The sequence below is a fragment of the Erpetoichthys calabaricus genome, chromosome 3, assembly GCF_900747795.2.
Source record: "Erpetoichthys calabaricus chromosome 3, fErpCal1.3, whole genome shotgun sequence".
Lineage (NCBI taxonomy): Eukaryota > Metazoa > Chordata > Cladistia > Polypteriformes > Polypteridae > Erpetoichthys > Erpetoichthys calabaricus.
In genome coordinates this window covers 1,052,187-1,071,838 of record NC_041396.2, presented here as the reverse complement: position 1 = coordinate 1,071,838, position 19,652 = coordinate 1,052,187, and the positions used below count along the sequence as shown (strand labels likewise).

Genomic DNA, 19,652 nt, shown 5'->3' with positions numbered 1-19,652 from the left:
ACTTTACACCTTTTTTTTCCAGTATTTTATTATCATTATTTTTTTCTGTATTTCTTGAGTCTGCTGAGCTGTCAATCAGTTCTTAAGGATATCCTGCTTTACTCGCTGAGACTGATGCTCGCCCCCCCGATTTAAAACCTGCCCTACCTGAATTGAATTCTTCTGGTTATCTAGATCTATAGCGCCCCCTGTCTGATTAGTGATGCTAAGACCCACCCCCCCAATGAAGCCCCTCCCCTGCTCTGTCATTTTGATTTGAGCTCCACTTACACCTCGACTCAGGTGGTGCCATTGGGCTTTCAGTGTACAGTGTATGTTCAGCTTTCTAGCGCCCCCTGCCTGTAGGAAGTTTTACAGCCGTAGCTGAAACGCCACCTTTTTGTTTTTTCTTTTATGCTGTTTTTTTTTCTCCAATATTTAATTCTTTTATTCCACGTTGTAGCGCCCCCTGTCAGTCGTACTTTTCAAAGAGCTCTCATTTTCTCCGTTTCTTTTAGTCCTCTATTCCTTTATTTTTTTTTTTGAGTCACTTAGACTGCTGTTCAGTTGTAATAAAATTCTGCCTTGTAGCGCCCCCTGTCTACAGTAATGCTAAGATCATGCTGATTTTTCCTTTTCACCTACCCTGAGCTCTTTCTCTTTAGACTTGCTCTGCTCTCATTTGATTTGTTCCACTGGGCTCTCAGCCCACTCACAGTGGCGCCCCCTTGTCTATTGTGACATTTGACTCCTGCTGAACCCTGACAATTCTTTTTCCTTTCTTTTAAATTTACGTCTGCTCTTTCTTTACTTAATTCTTTTATAACCGACTCTCCTGTTCTTGCTGTATTCATACTGATCAGCACCCCCTGTCTGTACTCATGCTAAAATTGTGCTGAAGCTCCACCCCCTTTCTCTCTCTCTCTTGTCCATTTAGACCTGCTCTGCTCTGATCTGCCCCTACTGGTAGATGGTTCTAACTGCAGCCTGCAGTGCCTATGGTGTATGTCAGGTAATGCCCGCAACGTCAGTCACGAAATGCCCCTTGAGGTCTCCCACAACCCCGATCATGCGATGGCAATTTCGTGATGTTAGGGCACTACGTGACTGACCTCATAGGTATGGTGGTCTGCAGTTACATTCTGTTGTCTGCTGGTCTTGTGCTGACTCTGCTGAGCTGTCAATCAACTCCAGTGCACAGTTAGCTTTTTAGTGCCCCCTGTCTGTAGGAGTGTTTCAGTTGCCTTTAAATCCCGCCCCTTCAGTCCCGCCCCTTTTCCGTCTTAGAAGGTCTGCCCTGCACCTATAATGGACTCCCTCATTCCTGTTGAATCCCCTGAACTGTCAACCCATCCCAGTGCATATTCAGCTATATAGCGCCCCCCCGTCTGCAGTGATGTTCATGTTGCACTTGAAGCTTCTCCTGCTCTTACTCGTGTGAATTCTCGTTTTCTGTCAGTGAGTTCTAATGCATTTTCAGCTCTCTGGCGCCCCCCCATCCCCGGTCTTTAGTATCTTTAAGAAGCTCCGCCCCTTTCTCTCTTTCTGTCTTCAGCGCACATCCTGCTTTACGGCGCCCCCTGCCTGCCCTGCTTTCCCTCTGCAGCCCTTTTTCTCTTCTGCTTTGGCCTCCACTTTGACTTTGAGTCCTTTGACTCTTTTGTGACTCGACTGGCTTGTCACTCAGTCCCCACTCTCTCTCTCTCTCTCTCTCTCTCTCTCTCAGTTGTGTGGGCCTCTTTGTGTTGTTTGTCACGCCAGTATGGTGTGTCACATTGTCATTTTATGTCACAGCCTGCTGCAGAGACGCAGGTTCAGGCCCAGGCCTCTCTTTTGCTCTGTGAGTTTGTTGTGTTTTTTATTTCTTGCCCATCCCAAAGGCCTGGCGTGTGTGTGTGTGCCAGTGTCCGTGACTGGCTTTGGTGTGCCCACCACAGACCCTGCCCAGGCAGACTTACGTGGGATTCCTAGAATGTGTGGCTGGTGATGAATGGGATTGAAACGCAGGCTGTGTGAGATGTGATGGAATGTTCCAGAAATGATTATTTATGTATGTATTTTTGTTTGCCTCCTGTGTAGCTCCGGCGTAGACCGTGGCATTCCAAGGAATTGTGCAGATTCCTGTTTTCAATGTGTTCTCTCCCCCCCCCCCCCCACCATTTATATTTTTTTGTAGCTGTTATCAATTTTGCCCGCTGCAGTGACAAAGTGTCTCGGTATGTGATGGAGCGCCTCCACTCCACGTGTGTCGAATAAACGGGCTCTCCTGAGCGGCTCTCCTGTCCAGACGCTGATCACATTTTCCGAGATGCCAATTTGTGAGATGCCAAGGCGTCAAACGTGGAGGGCTTTGCTGCCAGCTCTTTGCCTGAGGTCCATCGTTCCTGACGTTTTGCTCTCTTTTCAGTCGTGCAGGTCTTTTAAGTTTGTGGTGGCACAGTGAGTGGTGCTGCTTTCTTACTTTTTCAGGGGTCCCGAGTGGAATTCCTGGCTGTGTTTCTATTTGTAGGGCTAAGTGAACCATTGGGGCCCCCCGCCATCCTGTCTGGGATTAGTTAGGACAGCACAGTGTCAGTCGATGACCTGAACGTGGAAGGATGGTTGTGTGTTTGGTCACCCAGTGACTCGAAAGGGGCCAGTGGGCACATGAGCGGGCAAAGCCATGGACTGGTGCCCGCCGTCTGGGGTTCAATCTCCCACAGCCCTGGGAACACAGCTGGAGTGTTTAGAAAGGTGTGTAAAGTCCACTGAGGTGGCATCCTAGTTGGAATTTGAACCTGGGTGGGTCCGCAGTGCTGACCACTGAGCCACCCAGTTAATGAATGAATGAATGAATCAGAATGTGTGTGCTTGACCAGCTCAGACTGGATTACTCCGTAATTTTAAATTTCATTTATAAACCTTCTCTTCTGTACTGGGCAGTCGGCTGACTGAGCAGGTAACCCCCAAAGATGCCAGTTCAGTGCCCCCTGGAGTATTCGCAGAGAGCCACTGAGTCGGAGCCCAGCCTAGAGTTTGAACCCCGACCCTGTCCGCTGTGAGTCTGCAGCACTGACCACTGTGCCCCCCTGTAAGTGACTGAATTATTTGTGATGTTCATCTGTGGCCAGTGTACACTGGACGCCTTCTCCTTGTAACTCCCGGACTTCATGTACAGACAATGTGGTGCAGGGCAGGGGGCCGAGTGGCTAAGGCCTCAGACTTCATACCTCAAAGATGCCAGTTCAGCTCTCGCCACATAGCCTCGGATTCAGACGCCAGCCATAATAATGATAATAATAAAAGCCAGAGGTCAATGGTCATTCTAAAGTGACCCCATGTTGACCTGTAGGAGTGTTGAAGTTGCATGTAAAGCCCCGCCCATTTTCCGCTACTCCTGCTTTTCCTATAATTAATTGCATTGCTGTTTCTCTTTTTGAGTCACCTGGACTGTCCTGATATATCCCCCCCCGCTGGACTTGTGCTGACCTAACTGTGCTGTCAAACTCCTCCAGTGAATCATCAGATTTTCAGCGCCCCCTGCCGTATGAATGTTCAAACTGCACCCAAAGCTCTACCTTCTTTTGTTTTTTTTCCATTTTCCCACCACCTTCTTTTCATATTCTTTTAGTATTTCTTTGAGTCTGCTAGATAGTCCTTCCTCTTTAATGGATATCCAGGTATGTAGCGCCCCCCTGTCTGTAGTAACATTAAGGTCCTCTCTGAAGCTCCATCTGCTTTTCCTGTGTTTAATTCTTTTATAACCGCCTCACGCTGACTGACAAAGCCCTCCAATGCAGATTTGGCTCTGTAGCGCCCCCTGGCTGTAGTTCTGTCCTGTCTGCACTTGAAGCCCCTCCCCTTTTCTCTCTTTATGTCAGACCGGCTCCATCTGTTTAGTTCACTTTTGAGTCACGTGGACTGGTGATCAGTGCTGATGAAGTTTGGCTATGTGGCGCCCCCTGGCTGTTGTAATGTTAGGATGACGCAGAAGCTCCACTCCTTTTCTCTCTTTTCCGTGTAGACCTGCGCTGATCTGTTCTTACTGGACTTGTGTTAACCAACTTCAGTGCATATTCAGCTTTGTAGCGCCCCCCTGTCTGTAGGTCCGTTCCGTCTGCACTTGAAGCCCCTCCTTGTTTCTCTAGACCTGCTCTTCCTGTTTTTTTTATGATTTTATTGCTGGCTCACCTGAACTGTCAGTGGATATTCGGCTTTGTAGCGCCCCCTGTCTGAAGCCCCTCATCTTTTCACGTGTACACCGGCAGGACTCATGCTGACCCTAGTGGGCTGTCAGCCCCCTCCAATGCAGATTTGGCTCTGTAGCGCCCCCTGTCTGTAGTTCCATTCCGTCTGCACTTGAAGCTCCTCCCCTTTTCTCTTTTTTCTGTTACCTGCTCTCTCAGTCCCTTTTAATGGATAACCAGTTTTGTGGCGCCCCCTGTCTGTGGTAATGTTGAAGTCACATTTAAATTCCTTCTTCTAAATGTATTTTTGCTCCAATGCATATCCAGCACCGCAGCGCCCCCTGTCTGTACTAATGGTCACTTGAAGCCCCTCCCATTTTCTTTAGCCCTTTCTTCCTATTTTTGATTTTCTTTGATGTTTGGGGAGGCCCGGCCTCTTCAGCTCTGTAGCTCCCCCTGTCTGTGGGTTATGCCTTATTTTTTTTATTATTTTTTTTCTGTTTAATTTTTATCTTATGCTCGTATTCCCCTGTTCCTGCTGGGCTCATGATGATGATAGATAGATAGATAGATAGATACTTTATTAATCCCAATGGGAAATTCACGACAATGACGATAAAGGTCAGGTAAAGTGGTGTCCATAAACTGACCCCATGGTGTCTGTAAGTGGGCCCTGTGATTGACTGGCACCCTGTGTGGGTTTTGTCCGCCCCTAAGAAGCCTGGTACCTCCAAGTTGTCACGTTGGTATTCCGCTCCCATTCTTAGAATCATCAGAGTCTCCACGGCTCCTGGATGTGTGACAGGAGGTGACATTTGGTTGTGGACAAAGCATTTGGCATGACACCCCCATACTGTGAGCCTCCATAAGAGACCTCTGAGTGGCTTGGCGCTCGGAGGGCTCTGTCCCGTGTCACCTGCTCTGGGGATGCAGTTGGCACCAGCGGGCTTCTCTCACCCTGGGAGGTGGCACAGAGCCACACCAGCTCTTTTCCAGGTACATTTCGGGGTTCATCTCCAGCCTTCACTCCACAGACCATCAAAAACCCCCTGAGACCGACATGTCAGGGGGGGAGTGGCACATGTACCCTCGCTTTAGACAGCCCCCGGGTTTGTCTGACAGAAGGACCTTTTCACATCTACTCCTCTCTTTGTTATTGTACTTCATCCTCATCCTCCTCATCATCGCGGTCACTAATTCTTCCCAATGGCAGGCGTCTTCTGTGCCTTATGGACAGTCCCCTTCCTTTCATGCCACTAGCTTCTCTTGTGCTCGTCCCTCTGCAGAGGCTCGGCGCCACCTTTCATGATGTTGAGGGGTTCCTCACAGGCTTTCCATTGTCACTTGGACACACTCAGTCCCCTGTGCTGTTACAGGACATTCAGTGCCATTAGCACACTTGGGGGTAGGTAGGCACCGAGAAACGGGTGGGATGCCACAGTCACGGCAGCTTCATCCTGGGCTCAGGTAGCTTTTCTTGTCAATTTGTCTTTTCACGTTTTATTCTGTTGATTCTGTTTGACCCGTGGGATTTCTTGCTGAATGTTGTCTTGTCATCTGTGTATTGTTTTGTGTGGGCAGTGGCCCACTGATGTCACCATGTGGGTGGAGTCCTGTGGTGTCACAATGTGGGCTGTGCTCAATGATGTCACCAAGTGGGTGACCTGTGATCTCACAAAGTGGGCGGGGCTCTGTGATCTCACTAAGTGGCCGGGGGCCTACTGATGTCACCTTGTGGGTGGGGTCCTGTGGTGTCACAATGTGGGCGGTGGCCTGTGATGTCACTAAGTGGGCGGTTGGCCTACTGATGTTACTATGTGGGTAGGGTCCTGTGGTGTCACAATGTGGGCGGGGCCCTGTGATGTCACTGAGTGGGCGGGGCCCTGTGATGTCACTGAGTGGGCGGGGCCCTGTGATGTCACAGCTGTAGCACCGCCACCCAAAACACCCACCCACCCTTTGCCAGCCTCGGTGCTGCTGCAGGCTTATTGACTGGTGGCGGGTTCAGGGCTGTTGTTTGGCTGCCATTACTTTTTCCCTTCTCTCAGTTTATATGTGTCACCTGCACTAGAAGCGTCACGATAAACCTCCAAATTTCAACTGGTACACATGACCACGAGGTGGCGCCAGTGAGCCCCAAACCCATGACACAGTAACACAGCAGGCGTTGTTTAAATAAACGAGACGAGGTTTATTCCTTCATGGCACCTGTTCACCGGCCCCTCAGGTAATTGTCCTCAGTGCCCAACAAGTCACCTTCCTCTCGTCCTCTGCCGAGCAAAGTCGGAGTAAGGAGGCTCCTGGTGGCATGCCATGTCTTCCAGGCCATAAAGGAAGTAGGGAAGCTCCCGAGGACCTTGACAGATCTGCATTTCCAGAATGAGGACCACTGCCACCTGGAGCGCTGGCCCGTTGTAAGACCGCGTGTGGATTTAAAGAAGTCCGCTGACACGTGAAATTGCGTCCTGTGATCGCCGTTGTCACTTTTGAATACGACTTTGTGTTATAAGACCCTTTGGCGTGACGTTTGTTTCTCTGTCAGAAGCGTTGCACTTTTTATTTTGAAACATTACGTTTGAATTAAATCTCATCTTTCTATTGTAAAACACCAAAAGTGCAAAGTCAGAAGTGTAGAAAGTGTGATGAGGAGCACACTGACCATGTGACGTGAGTGTCACCTACGGCGTTTCTTATGAGACCCCATCATGAAGCCAGCAGATGACACGTCTACACCGTTGCCCCGGTAACGCTCAGGCCTGACCCTTCTTTGAGACACACCTACAATGTCACACGGGTGACACTCACACTAAGGAGGTGCCGCCATTCACAGCAGGTGACCGTGACACCACACTGACCTCGGTGAACTTGTCATTTGAACCCCCCCCCAGGTACAACTCATGGTATTGCCTGCTTCTTTGATCCCGAGAGCCCCTCCGTGGTTGATCTTTTCGACTCGTGTCCCTCATCCATTAGTGTCCCCTCACGATGTTCTCGTGTGGCGACGTCTCGTCTTGCTGTCTGCTTCTGAATCTCTCGCCGCTGTCCGCATTGTGACCGAGCGGCTCACCGTCATTTTGGAAATGAGCTTGGCACTGAAACGTCGCCCCTCCTGCCACCCCCTCTTCTTTGGAGGTTTTGGACTTTGAGGAATTCGTCTGCTGGTGAAATCCCTCGTTGAAACCACTGAACACGTCCCGCCTGCGTCGTTTTGGATGTCCTTTTTGATTTCCGTGGGCGCTGCCACACGAGTCCTATGGGACCTGATGTCACCTTCGTGACGATGGGCAGCTCCTACAGTGTCTGGCCCTCCGTGTTTGGGCTGCGAGTTGTTTTGTCTTTGTGGGCGCCGAGTGCCACGTGTGTGTCGTGTTTTGCTGAATGGTGACGAAGACGTCCAGGTGGCACTTGTCAGGGTTACTTTGCCAGCGGCCTTTCCTTCAGGTCTTCTCTTTCTTTTTGTGGCTGCGCTTCAGCAAAGGGAGTGAAGTCTGAGATGATGAGCAGGCCCCATTTGGGGGGCTTCTTCTGCTTTTGTGTGGGCCCCTCACTGAGTCCACTGGCGAGTGTGATTCTCGTGTCCTCATGGGTGTCGCTGCCCGTCTGTGTGGGTGGTCTCGGTGGTCGTCGCCCCCTTTCAGCTTGACTTTCTTTTCTTCTTTAATTGCCACGCCTGCCGAAACGTGGGCTTAATCTGCATGGCTTGGAGTTAAAGCGTCGAGACGGGGGTCTTGTAATTTGGGATGTGAACATGAGAGCCTCACACAAACAGAGACTGGCAGGAGTCGCTGTGTGGCACCACCAGGCACCGTCCCCCCCATTAGCAGAAGTGAAAGCCGAGCTGCGGTCCCGTCACGGTTTGTAATTGTTGATCCTCAGAGACCACCGCCGATGGCGCCGAGAGACGCCTTGTGAGTCTTCTTCCCTTTAAACGTTGTTAGTTTTCAGTTCAACATAACGATCTGCGCCCACCTGAGGAAAGGCCGCTTCACGAGAACCACCTGGTGCTCTGCAGGGTGGGCTTGCTGCCGTAGGATGGCAGGTGGCACTCAGGAGTTGGCTGTGACTTCTTCTTCATCCTTTTATCAAATCAGTCACTGCTTTAGTGCAGGGGTGGGCACCGTGACGCCATTTTCAGCGGCCCCTGTGAGGTCGATAGACACGTGTCCACAAAACGATTCGATGTTTCTCGTTAAAACACAAATGCAGTAAAGTCGTGTCGTTCAAGTTCACTACAGCGTTTGTAGGGTCGCGTGTTAGGCCGGTCCCGGAAAAGTCCGGAAAAAACTGTGCATGTTGGGATTTTAAGAACTGGCTGCCCCCCTCAGTGACTTCACCGTCCCACCTTGTGGTGTGGTGATGGGTGTCCCCTTGAGCTTTGATGCACTCTGGAGATTTAATAAGAGACCCCCCAAATTTGTGGTTGGCACACGGGAGGGCAGCAGTGAGTAGTGATGCGATTGGAAGTTTATTGTTTCTACACCCTGGCGACTTCCTTGGCCCCCCCCCCCTTATGGTGCAGCACAACAGGGAGGTGGGATTAAGACAGGGGGTCTTTTGGAGTAAGCCATTATTTGTTAGGAAACTAATCAGGTAGCGGTACTGAGGTGTGACAGCTGGCATCGATACCAACGTCAGAATTCTAGTACCAACCCGACACTAGTGCTGTAGCAGCGCTACCTGAGGGGGCCGCGACTCCCACCACCCCTGGGAATCGGAATAAGCTTCGGATTTGGGTTGGCCAGAAACAAGAGGAGGTGCTGCTTTTAAAAAGCTGGCATTGGAGGTCTGACATCCCTTTGTCTCTGTGGCATCCCACACCACAAGTGGCACTGCAGTTACGATTAATGCCAACGAATTGCAGGTGACCATCCGAGAGCTGAATGAGTGACCAACTTTCAGTACCTCAGTGTTTCGGGCTGAAGAACGATGAGGAGGTCCGGGCAGGAGTAGCCAAAGCTCAGTGAACTGATGAAGAACGACACCCCCCCAAACCTGCTACACAGACATGGGCACGGGTGGGCAGCTCCACAGTGAGGCGCACAAACCTCTGCTCTGATGCTGGCACTTGAGAAGAAGATAACGGCTCTTAGTGTGGCACAGAAGAATTCCGAAAATTAGCTGGGTAAAGGATTGAGGGGCTTAGGTGGGCATCATCTGAGCAACGCGTAGAGGAGATTAAAGTGGCAGATGAAATGCTGAGTCACATCAAAAAAACTGTTGGCTCTACTCAGACTCTCTAATGCACCAGCGAGACCACAGCTGGAGTCCTCAGTGCCACCCTGCTCACCATCCGAGTTGCAGAGGGGAGCAGCCAGGTGCATCATGGGACTGAAGGCCTGTTTAGTCTTGGGGGGGTGGCGGACAGAGTGTGGGGCTCGTCATTCAGCTCTTCAGCGTCCCCAAAGGCATCGATGAAGAAGACCAGCAGGAGACTCGAGGATGACACTGGAATTGAAGGAGGGGAGTCTGAAACACCTGGAGGGGGTCTCTGGGCGAGACGGGGGGGACGGCTTAGCTAAACAAACAATCCACAAGGGCACTGATGCCCCCCCAATCACCCCCCTCGTCTGTCTGATGTTCTTGTTTGCCTTCAAAGCCTCTCACTGTTTTTTCTTCTTCTTTTGTTTCCCCTCCCAGTGTCTTGTCTGGCTACAATGGCACCATCTTCGCCTACGGGCAGACTGGCAGTGGCAAGACCTTCACCATCACCGGAGGGGCCGAGCGCTACGGTGACCGGGGCATCATCCCGCGCACACTCTCCTACCTCTTCCAGCAGTTTGACAAGGTAGCTTTTGGGGGGTGTTGTTGGGGGGGGGGATTCATTTCAATAAAATCCACACCCTGCTGTTTCAAGTGCTGTGGAGGGGCAACCAAACAATTTGACCAGCGAATGACCCCCAGAGACAAAGAAATGCTTGGGTATCATCTGATGGGGGGAGCACTTGGAGGCACTTGCCAGGGGATAGCACCATTCTGGGCATTTGCTCTTCATGGGTGCCACCTGCTAGTCATGTGACACGTGACGTCCTCCAGTGGAATTCCAGGTGACAAGACGGTCGTGAAAGGGCTTTCAGATCGACGTCACCTAAAAGTACCCTGTGAAGTTGGGGCCATTTTGTAAGAACTTCGTGGTGGGGTCACTGTGGTACAATGTGCCATCTGACTGGCACGTAACTCGCTTCTGTTTATCAAACACAAGCTGATTTTTCATATTGAGATCCTCATGCAGCGTCTTTGTTGAGGTTTATGGTTTCAGCACTCATTTGGACCCCAAGTCGGTGGTCTTCTCAAACCGGCTGGCTAATTTTTTTGCAATTCGTGAAGTGGAGGCTTGTCCCGGGCGCTCGTCATCTTCCTCATTCTCGCATCCTTCGCTGAATCTTTTGTGCCACTCAGATACCCGCGCACCAGACTGGCAGACATCCCCGTAACATTCCCTTGGTATAGGAATTTCAAATGGAGCCGTCGCTCACCTCTTCAACTTGGCATGACTCGGGGGCACATGAGGGCAAACACGACTGCATTGGACAGAGGGCCGTGCGGGTTTGGACAGGTTGAAGCCGTCATGGCATTGAGAGAGAAGCGCAGTGGCGTTGTTGTGCTTCACACTAAGTGGACGACTTTGATTTAATTATACAGTTGGTTTTGTTACAGACGTGGCAGAGTGGGTGTGAGGCCTCCAGAATGCTCTACGAAAGGCAGACCGGGACCCTCATTAGGCTGCCCACCTGCTACCTGCTGTTTTCTGGCCTAGCAGGCCTCCTTGTCGCCAGAATCCCCGACGTACGCCAAGAAGCCCCTTATCATGGCGCTGTTAGCCCACTTTTGTGTTGCAGATGTGTGGATTAACAGCCTGCTACACACCAGACCCCCAATTCTGTCAGATGAAGGCATTGCCCTGCTGTGGTCCTCTGTGCACCCCTGGCACACCTTTCCCCGACACAGAGACACAAAGTCCCACGCAGCCCACCTTAATTTACATGTGGGGGGCACTTCCACAATGTCCAGAGCAGACAGCGCAGTATAAGTCAGCAAAGCTCAGTCCTCTCCACCCCTCCTCGTCCTTCTTCCTCCCGACTCGGGCCCTGGAGTAGTGACGAGTGGACCCCCTTTTTATAGGACACAGAGAAGGACTCCAGGTGCCCACCGCCCAACCAAACCCATTGCCCTGCTATAAGCCAAGGGGGGGCTGCCCTCTATCAGCCTGGAGGGGGAAACTGTCCTGAAAATACTCTCTCGTCTGGTCCTTCCATTGTGGGGGTGTCCCGGCCGGGTAAGGGCAGCTGGAATCTGGCGATGCGTTTGTCAGGAGTTACATACGGTGGGTCCTGAAACCGCGTGATTTGACATGCGGACCCTTCACGTGTGCACAACGATCGGCGTAAGTAAAGAACGGCCGAGGAAATGCGAGACAAGAAACGCAGAACACACGGCTAAAACCCAAAACGTTTGCTTATGTTAGGGTGACGTGACGTGTAGGAGGGGTGAAGACCAAATATCAAATTTAACAAAACAGGGGGGCATTTAATCAAGAAGAAAAAGAATCTGCTCAGTTGACGTGTCGCTGAAGCCCACCCATCAGTCGGTGCGAAGTAAAAGACATTCACACGCGTGTGTGTTTAGTCTGATGATGATGATGAAGGTGAAGTCCGTGTCGAGACCCAGCAGACATCAGCCTTTCACTTTCTATTTATTAGTAGAGGGTGGGTCGTGATGATTGGCGAGGGGAGTTCATGTAAATGCCAGGGACGTGGACACACGTGCAGGAGGAACGTTCTCTGACGGCCCCACCCCGATGTTCATGCCACGTGTGCCACTGGACCTGAGGGGATTACGCATGAGGGGCTCCTGGGAGTATCAGAGTGCAGTAGGAAGCCCACCGTGGATGTTTTGTTTTCATCTCTCTCTTTTTTTTCTTCCTTCTCTTGGCATAGGATACAAGTAAAGTGTACAGTGCCCGCATCTCCTACTTGGAGATCTACAACGAGAACGGCTACGACCTCCTGGACCCCCGGCATGAGGCCGCCAAGCTGGAGGATTTGCCGTAAGTCCTTGACTTCGCCATTTTTGTGGGTCTTTGATGTGCCTGTTGTGTCAGGTGAGTTCCCAGGGGGCTGCCATTCTGTTTGTTTTCTGTGCCCATGCCATGCCTGGAGTTTTACCTTGTGCCCAGTCTGCAGTGGCTTTGAGCCTTCGGTGAGACACTGAATCTAATATTATGACCCCCTCGGGCCGCTTTAATATACGCCTGTACGTTTTCAAAAGGGCCCCTTTAATGTTGTGTGCCCCAAGTATGTGGCACAAAGGCAGGATTGAGACCCCCACAGGCCCCTGTATGTCTGAGCTTCTCCACAAACTTTTAATAAACACACACCCACAGCACACTGTTCTCACTCTTGATTTCGTTGGCTTCAGCGTCCTTGGGGTGGGGTGGGGTGTGGTCCCCCCCCCATGGTCGGATAACTATATTGTTCCATCAAGCGGTTGGGATTGGGAAGAGCCTCCCTCGATGATTCTGGCCCGCGGATACTCCCCTCGTTTCAACAATGTTGGCGTAAAGGCCCCCTTGTTGTGACGGTGCCCTCCCAGAATGCACCAATGGGAGATCCGCTCTTTCGTGATCCTACTTTATGCATCGGTGGCAACCCTGCTTGCCGCTGTCCTCTGTGGGCGTGTTGGGAGCTGCCAGCGTTCAGAATCTGATTTGGCATGGAAGTCGGGATTTGCACAGAAAGAGTCCGTTAATTAAAATGTTGGCAAAAAACGTTTCAGACTAATCAGTGAGAAGACCGTGAAACGGAGCCCACCAGGACAAGCCACAGTGTGTGTACCGTATGCGAGCCCAGGACCTCAGTGTTGCAGAAGCAGAAAGACGACTCCGGGGTGCCAACCTTACAGCTTCAACAAGAACGTTAAACTGGCAAAGAAAATGAAAAAAATAAAGAACAAACACGGGGCGGTGGAGTTCTGGAAGATTCCAAACATCTGGACACGGCTTTGTAAATCAGTCCTGCTGTCTGTCCATCCGTCCGTCCTTTCATTTCTGCTGTCCCCCTGCCCGACTGTCCCTTTGTCTGTTTGTCATTCCAGTCATCTGTTATGTTGGTCTATTCCTGATATCTCAACAAAGGCAACATGGTTCTGAGACCCCCAAAAACTGCCTGGAAGGGACCCCCTAAACTCAGTCAGGCCCCAAATATGACCTGTTGGCTTCGTCCAGAGCAGGCCCCCACAAAATGTTCACAAATCTGTCAAAAAGCCTCACAAGAGGGAGGACAACCGGCAACCCCTGCAGCTCAGTTGCATCTCACACAGTAAACTCGAGGGTACCAACGCTCTTCCCACCACCCCCCTCCCCCACGGAGGGTCAAGAGGATCCCCATTGGCGCAGCACGATGTGGTTTGTTTGCCAAGCATGGCTCTCTTGTCTGATGCCAACCTCAGCCTCGATGGCCTGACTGCTTTGCCCCTTTCCGCTGCACTGACTCTGGCAGGCGGTAATCTGTGTTTGTTAGGAGTGCTTCCTCCTCGGATCGTCTTTCGCTTGTCCAGGCATTTCTCAAATAGTTCACCTCGTGGAACAAAGAAACGTGAAGTCGCGCACTCAAGTGTGAAATCTCTCGAGCTCGCGCCAGTCCTACAGACGCCACTGTCTGCGGCGCTTCTGATTTGCTTTGCTGCTTTGTACCCTCCTCGGCCGAGAGGACGGATTCTTGGGAATCACAGAAGGTCCCGACCTGGGAAATCGTTTGTTGTTCCTTTCACAGTTTCTGTGACCCGAGCCTCATCATTTTTTGCCATTGGGGTGGCCTGGTGCCATGTTTGGAAGGGCACTGGCGCTGAAGCGAAGCTCTCCGATACGCTTTGCATATTTGGAGCTGTGCTTCCACAAAGGGATGAGATGAGCCCCATAGATCACAATGTGATTGGAATCAGAAGATACACGAGATATCGCAGGATGAACCCCGTAGCCTGAGATACGCAAGATGAGGTCGTCTTCATCATCATCATCGTCGTCTGTGCCCACCAGGAGCCATCATCAGGGGAAATTGATGGGGTGGTTAATAAGGTGGTGGTGTCTTTTATGGATGTGGCTGCTGTTCTTTTTGAGCCTGCGCATGCTGAGTGTCCGTCGATGGCGTTTTTGTTTGAGAGCCACTGAGATTCGTTGGCACGCTCGAGTTGTACTTGCACCGTCGCCCAGTTTTATTTATTTATATTGTCACATAAAACCAGAGACACGAGTCCTAAAGAAGGTTTGGGGCAGCCACCCGTCTAATGTCCCCTGGCTACATAAATGGGTATACAATAGCACTGATGTGCACAGATCAGAGTCCAAGAGCGAACATGAGGGCTGTGAAGGCCAGAAAGGGAAATGATGTCATCAGGGGCGGAAGGTGAAGGGTCCTCTTCTATAGGCTCAGACCCTGACGGGATGTCATCCAAGGGGCTGTAACCGGAAGTGATGTCACCGGTGGCTAGCCGGAACTTCCTGTGAACGGTCTGCAGAGAGAGAGAGAAGGAGAGTCGGCGCACTGTGCCACCCCCTGGTCTGGCGTGGAATTACACTCATTTAGACCCTTTAGCTGCCTCCCATGTGCACATGTGTGACAACAACATGTATATATTTATACTCTCACATAATTAATTAACTAATACTGTCAGTTACATGCTACTTAATTGTACAAATACATTGCACTTCTATGAGGTTTTGATCTTTTTAAATTGATGAGAAGGTCGTACCACACCTGGACTATTGCAGTGCCCTTTTATTTTGGGGTCCGTTGGCTTCTCTCTCCCACCAGTTCTGAACGCTGCTGCCCATCTTTGAACCTTGACCTTTAAAAAGTGACCAGGGCTGTTGAGCTGCCCTGATTAACCCCTACCTGCCTGCTGTGCAGTTCTTATGCTGGCAACACAAAGGGCCAGAGACTGAAACTGAGTGCCCACCGGGCCTTTTGTGTCCTGGCTGTGAAGTTATGGGATGAGTTCGGCCCCCTCGTCTCGCAGCTCGTTCCTACTGTTAGTTCACCGTGACAGCTGATTGTCCTCCCGTGGGCTCTTTTCATTTTGTGTATTTGTTTCTGTCGTTATTTATTATTATACTTATCAGTTATTGTCCTTGTGTAGCACTTTGGCCTCACCTCTGTTGCTTTATAAATATCTGATTGATTGATTGATTGATTGCACTACAGCTGACATGTGCTTTGTCTGTTTGTCTGTCGTCTGTCTGTGTGTGTGTGTTGTGTTTTTTTTTCTCTTCAGTCTATCAATTACGTATTTGTGATTCTTGTGGTGTAATTATAAAGATGGACTGCCATTCTAATTCTGTACGTCACACAGCAGCCGATCACAAGCCTGGCACAAATCGGCCTACCGTTTACTAAGCAGCCATTTGCGACACTCCACTCGCTGCTCAACTACCGTAATACTTCATGTAGAGGAGCACCCTAAAGCTTAGAAAAGCTGGGGGCTGAAAAATTCTCGTTTTTTTGTGATTGGCCCTTTTTACTGCTTACTAATCGAGCCTTTTTAGTGAGAATCGGCCGATTCCGATCACAGCGTCACTAAACATCTGTTGCTTTCCCTGCAGGCGAACTTCTCAATTCTGATCAGCAGTACACCTCACGTCTTCTGCCTTCTCCTTCCTGTTTATCTTCCAAAGGTGTTCTTCATCCTTCCAACTTCCTCCTCACTTCCTCTTTTCTGGTGCTGCTCAACACCACCACGCCCTCTTAGCCCCTCCCCTGTATTTGTTATTGGCTGCAGTTCTGCCCCTTGCCTTTCCTTTATGACTCTTATTGGCTGGGGCCCTCCCTTTCCATTTGTGATCGTCAGTGTCTCCACCCTCATCCCACACCTTTGTTTCTTATTGGCTTGGGCTCTGCCTTTTCCTTTCCTTTATGTTTCTTACTGGCTGCTGCTAAGCTCTTAGCCCCTCCTTTCCATTTGTGTCTGCCTGTATCTCCGCCCCCTTGCCTTTTCTTTTTGTCTCAGATGGTCTGTGGTTCTGCCCCCTTAGACTTTGTGTCTTATTGGCTTCAGCTCGGCACTTAGCCCCTCCTTTCCATTTGTAATTGTCAGTGTCTCCACCCACTTGCCTTTTCTTTGTTTGTTATTCGCTCAGGCTCCGCCCTTTCCTTTATGTCTCTTACTGGCAGCTGCTTAGCACTTAGCCCCTCCTTTCCATTTTTGCCCCTCTTTTATATTTGTGATCATCTGTGTCTCCGCCCCCTTGCCTTTCCTTTGTTTCTTATTGGCTCAGGCTCAGCCCTTTCCTTGATGTCTCTTATTGGCTGCTGCCCAGTTCTTAGCCCCTCCTTTCCATTTTAGCCACTCCTTTAGATTTGTGTCTGTCTGTGTCTCCGCCCCTCGCCTTTTCTTTTTGTCTCAGATTGGCGGTGATTCTGCCCCCTTTGACTTTCCTTGATGTGTCTTATTGGCTGCTGCTCCACACTTAGCCCCTCCTTTCCATGTGTGATCGTCAGTATCTCCACCCTCTTGCCTTTCCTTTGTTTCTTATTTGCTCAGGTTCCACCCTTTCCTTTATGTCTCTTATTGGCTGCTGCTCAGCACTTAGCTCTCCTTTACATTTCTTATTGGCTGGGGCCCCCTTCTTAACCCCTGTGTCTCCACCCTCTTGCTTCTCCTCTGTTTCTTATTGGCTCAGGCTCCACCCTTTCCTTTATGTCTCTTATTGGCTGCTGCTCAGCACTTAGCCCCTCCTTTACATTTCTTAAAGATAAAACACGATGGAGTCTGCAGGCTGAGAGTCGGCGTGCCCACCGGCTGTCTGTCAAAGCTGCCATTACGGCCTTCATCAGCAAAAACAATAATTATTATAATGGGCACTATAATGAGAGCCCGCTAAAGCAAAGGGCAGACCACCAATCAGCAGCCTCATTGTAATCAAAATAAACATCAGGACCCCCGTTATTAAAAAGCCGTGGCTCACGTCTTCACTTTCTACAGCTGGCTAACATCTCAGCTCCTTTGTGCCCATCACCCAGGGTGTCAGGCCACCTGAAAAGCAATGCGTGTCAACATCTGCATATATGGCTGGGCACAGCAGCTCGTGGTCCTCTAGCCGTAACTTTTGGTGCCCCCACTAGGCATGGTGACATTTCAGGAGAGATGGTATCTTACTGGCACCAGGTTAGCAGGGTGAGATTGCTGGGTGGTGAAGCAGCCTGCACAAATTGGCACAGCATTACACTGCATTATGGGAATGTTAAATTGGACTGGGTCGGTGTGCAAGAACCCCCCCCTCCCCTCAGTCCACTGGGCCTCTGGTTCAGTCTGTGCCACCCTGTGCACCAGTCGTCAAAGTTTGAAGGCCATTTTACTGGACCTTGAAACAACTTGTTTACGATGGCCAGGTAGAGGAGGCACCATCTGAGCAGCTCACCCCACGCTGTACAAGTAGACCAGTCAGGTGTCGTGAGATGGCATTGAAAGGTGCTATATGAAGACCAAAGGACTTTAGGTGCCCAAGTGTGCCAGTCTCAGCAGGTCACTCCATTTTTAAAGTGACTTCATTGTATAAATTGGCTAAACAGCTGTGCTGCTCCAGTGCAGTGTTATGAGAGTGTGCTGAAAGGCACTATATACAATAAAATGGGGGTTGAGGGTATCTTACTTTTGACTTAGTGAGTGGACCTGAGCCAGTCGCCCCATTTTTCTGTTTCTACAAAGTGATCAGCAGGAGGTGAATCGGCAGTTAGTTGGTAGCGAGGGGCTGCACTAGAGCCTTGGTGTTATATAGCGCCTTTCCATTTTGAACGCACTCCTGTGAAACTTGACTCGCGTGGTATGCTTGGTGAGTTTTATTTGTACGATGAAGTCACTGCAAGATGGAGCCCGGAGTGAGTTGGAGATGGAGGGGCGGTACATTGGGACCCTGTGATTGTATATAGCGCCTTTTATATACAGCGCGTCACCTGGAGACACTAGAGCTGCGTTCCCCTCTCCATAATGAGACCACTGAGAGGGGAATCCGTTTGCCCAGATGTACACAGCTGCCCAGCGTTAAGGGACTGTGCCTGCAGCTCTTTGCTAGTTCAGTACAGCTTGTAAAGTCAGACCCCTCTAAGATTAGCATGAAGAGGGGGTGTCGGAGGCCTGTACTTTGAAGCCTTGTCATTGTATATAGCGCCTTTCCTCTCCATACTGATGTGGTCCTGGGCTCCTGCTCTCCACTTTCTCTGCTGTGATTGCCGACAGGTGAATTGTTTCAGTCAGGTTACCTGTCGGGGGATTTAGTGGGAGTGATGGGTTGAACTGGTGACTGGTTACTTTGCAGTTCAGTGTCTTAGCCACTAGGGGCATCAGGCCCATTAAGTGGCTGTGTGTGACTCGTTTTCCGTTTTCAGCGGGCGCGTCACCAACACAAGCAAATGGCATATCTTGGGCATCCGTGCCGTGGCTTTCCGTTTCCAGAAGATTCCACCACCTGCATATCCTCGCGCTGGTCCTCAAGGTGGGCTCTCACTCCTTCCAGCGTTAGAAGGGGCGTACTTTGGGTTCCCCTTTAGGGCAGCTGTATAATGCCAATGTCACTAATGTTGCCCATCCTTCCTATTTTGCTTTTCCTCTCGGGCTGGTTGTTTGCGCCGATTCTCTCAGGCCTTTTGTGTGAAATTATTAAATATGAGCGTCCCGGAAATCGAAGCGGCTTCCCTTGGAGCAGACCCACGCACTCCATCAGGGTCCTGGCCCGTCTCCCTCGCCTTTGTCCTGTTGATTTGTCAGGAGGGCGCGTGGGAGTCGGACTTGCTGGGCCTTTCATGTGGTCTTGGCAGCACATGCCGTGAATGTACAAAGAGCTCATGTAGCCAGGAAAAATAATGGGGGCTACCTTCTGGGATTGGGGGGGTGGGGGGGGCGGTCAACCACAGAAGCGTTGGTGGTGGGCTTTTCTGGATTTACTGCACTTTTTGACAACAAGCCGTCAAAGATGGCTCTGAATTCCTGACAAGCCTGTGCCAAGTTTGAAATGGCAGGGATGTGAGTGACGCGCTTCAAGAATCCCATCACTGCTTCTCACACACGCGCGACAAAAACAAAAAGGGAAACGGCCCACCGAGGGTCCGGTCGAGCTCCAGTTCTTCTCCTTACGTCTGGTCCAATTCGGGGGGGGTGGGGGGGGACAACAGTCGGACCCCAAAAAATGGGACTCACCCCAGGGGGCCTGGCCCCAAACTGAACAGGCAGCCTTCAAAGCCTAAAGATGCCTTTTAAGGGAGAGGACAACTGGGAACCCCAGGCTGTCGACTGACAACACAACCCAATGACCTTGAAATGGGGGTTTCTTTTTTCTTTTCTTTTCTTTTTTTTCTCTTCTCTTTAAACTTGCAGCATGTGGACGAGTCGAGCGCTGATCTTCGTGTAAACTATATAAGTAGATCAAGGCGATGCAACGTGACAAACGTCAGGCCACATCCACACTCACAGAGCAAATTCTTGCAGTTATCTCATCGGCCAATCATGCGGCAGCAGTGCAGGTCT

The 19,652-nt window shown here is 50.6% G+C and overlaps 1 protein-coding gene across 1 annotated transcript in view; it reads left to right on the top strand.

Annotated features, from left to right (window-relative positions):
* Positions 1-19,652, top strand: part of kif6 (kinesin family member 6) — a 125,372-nt gene that overhangs the window by 14,669 nt on the left and 91,051 nt on the right. The window contains exons 4-5 of the mRNA XM_028796324.2: positions 9,783-9,930; positions 12,080-12,189. Coding sequence (XP_028652157.2) covers positions 9,783-9,930; positions 12,080-12,189 — 258 coding nt within the window. The remainder of the gene's footprint in view (positions 1-9,782; positions 9,931-12,079; positions 12,190-19,652) is intronic.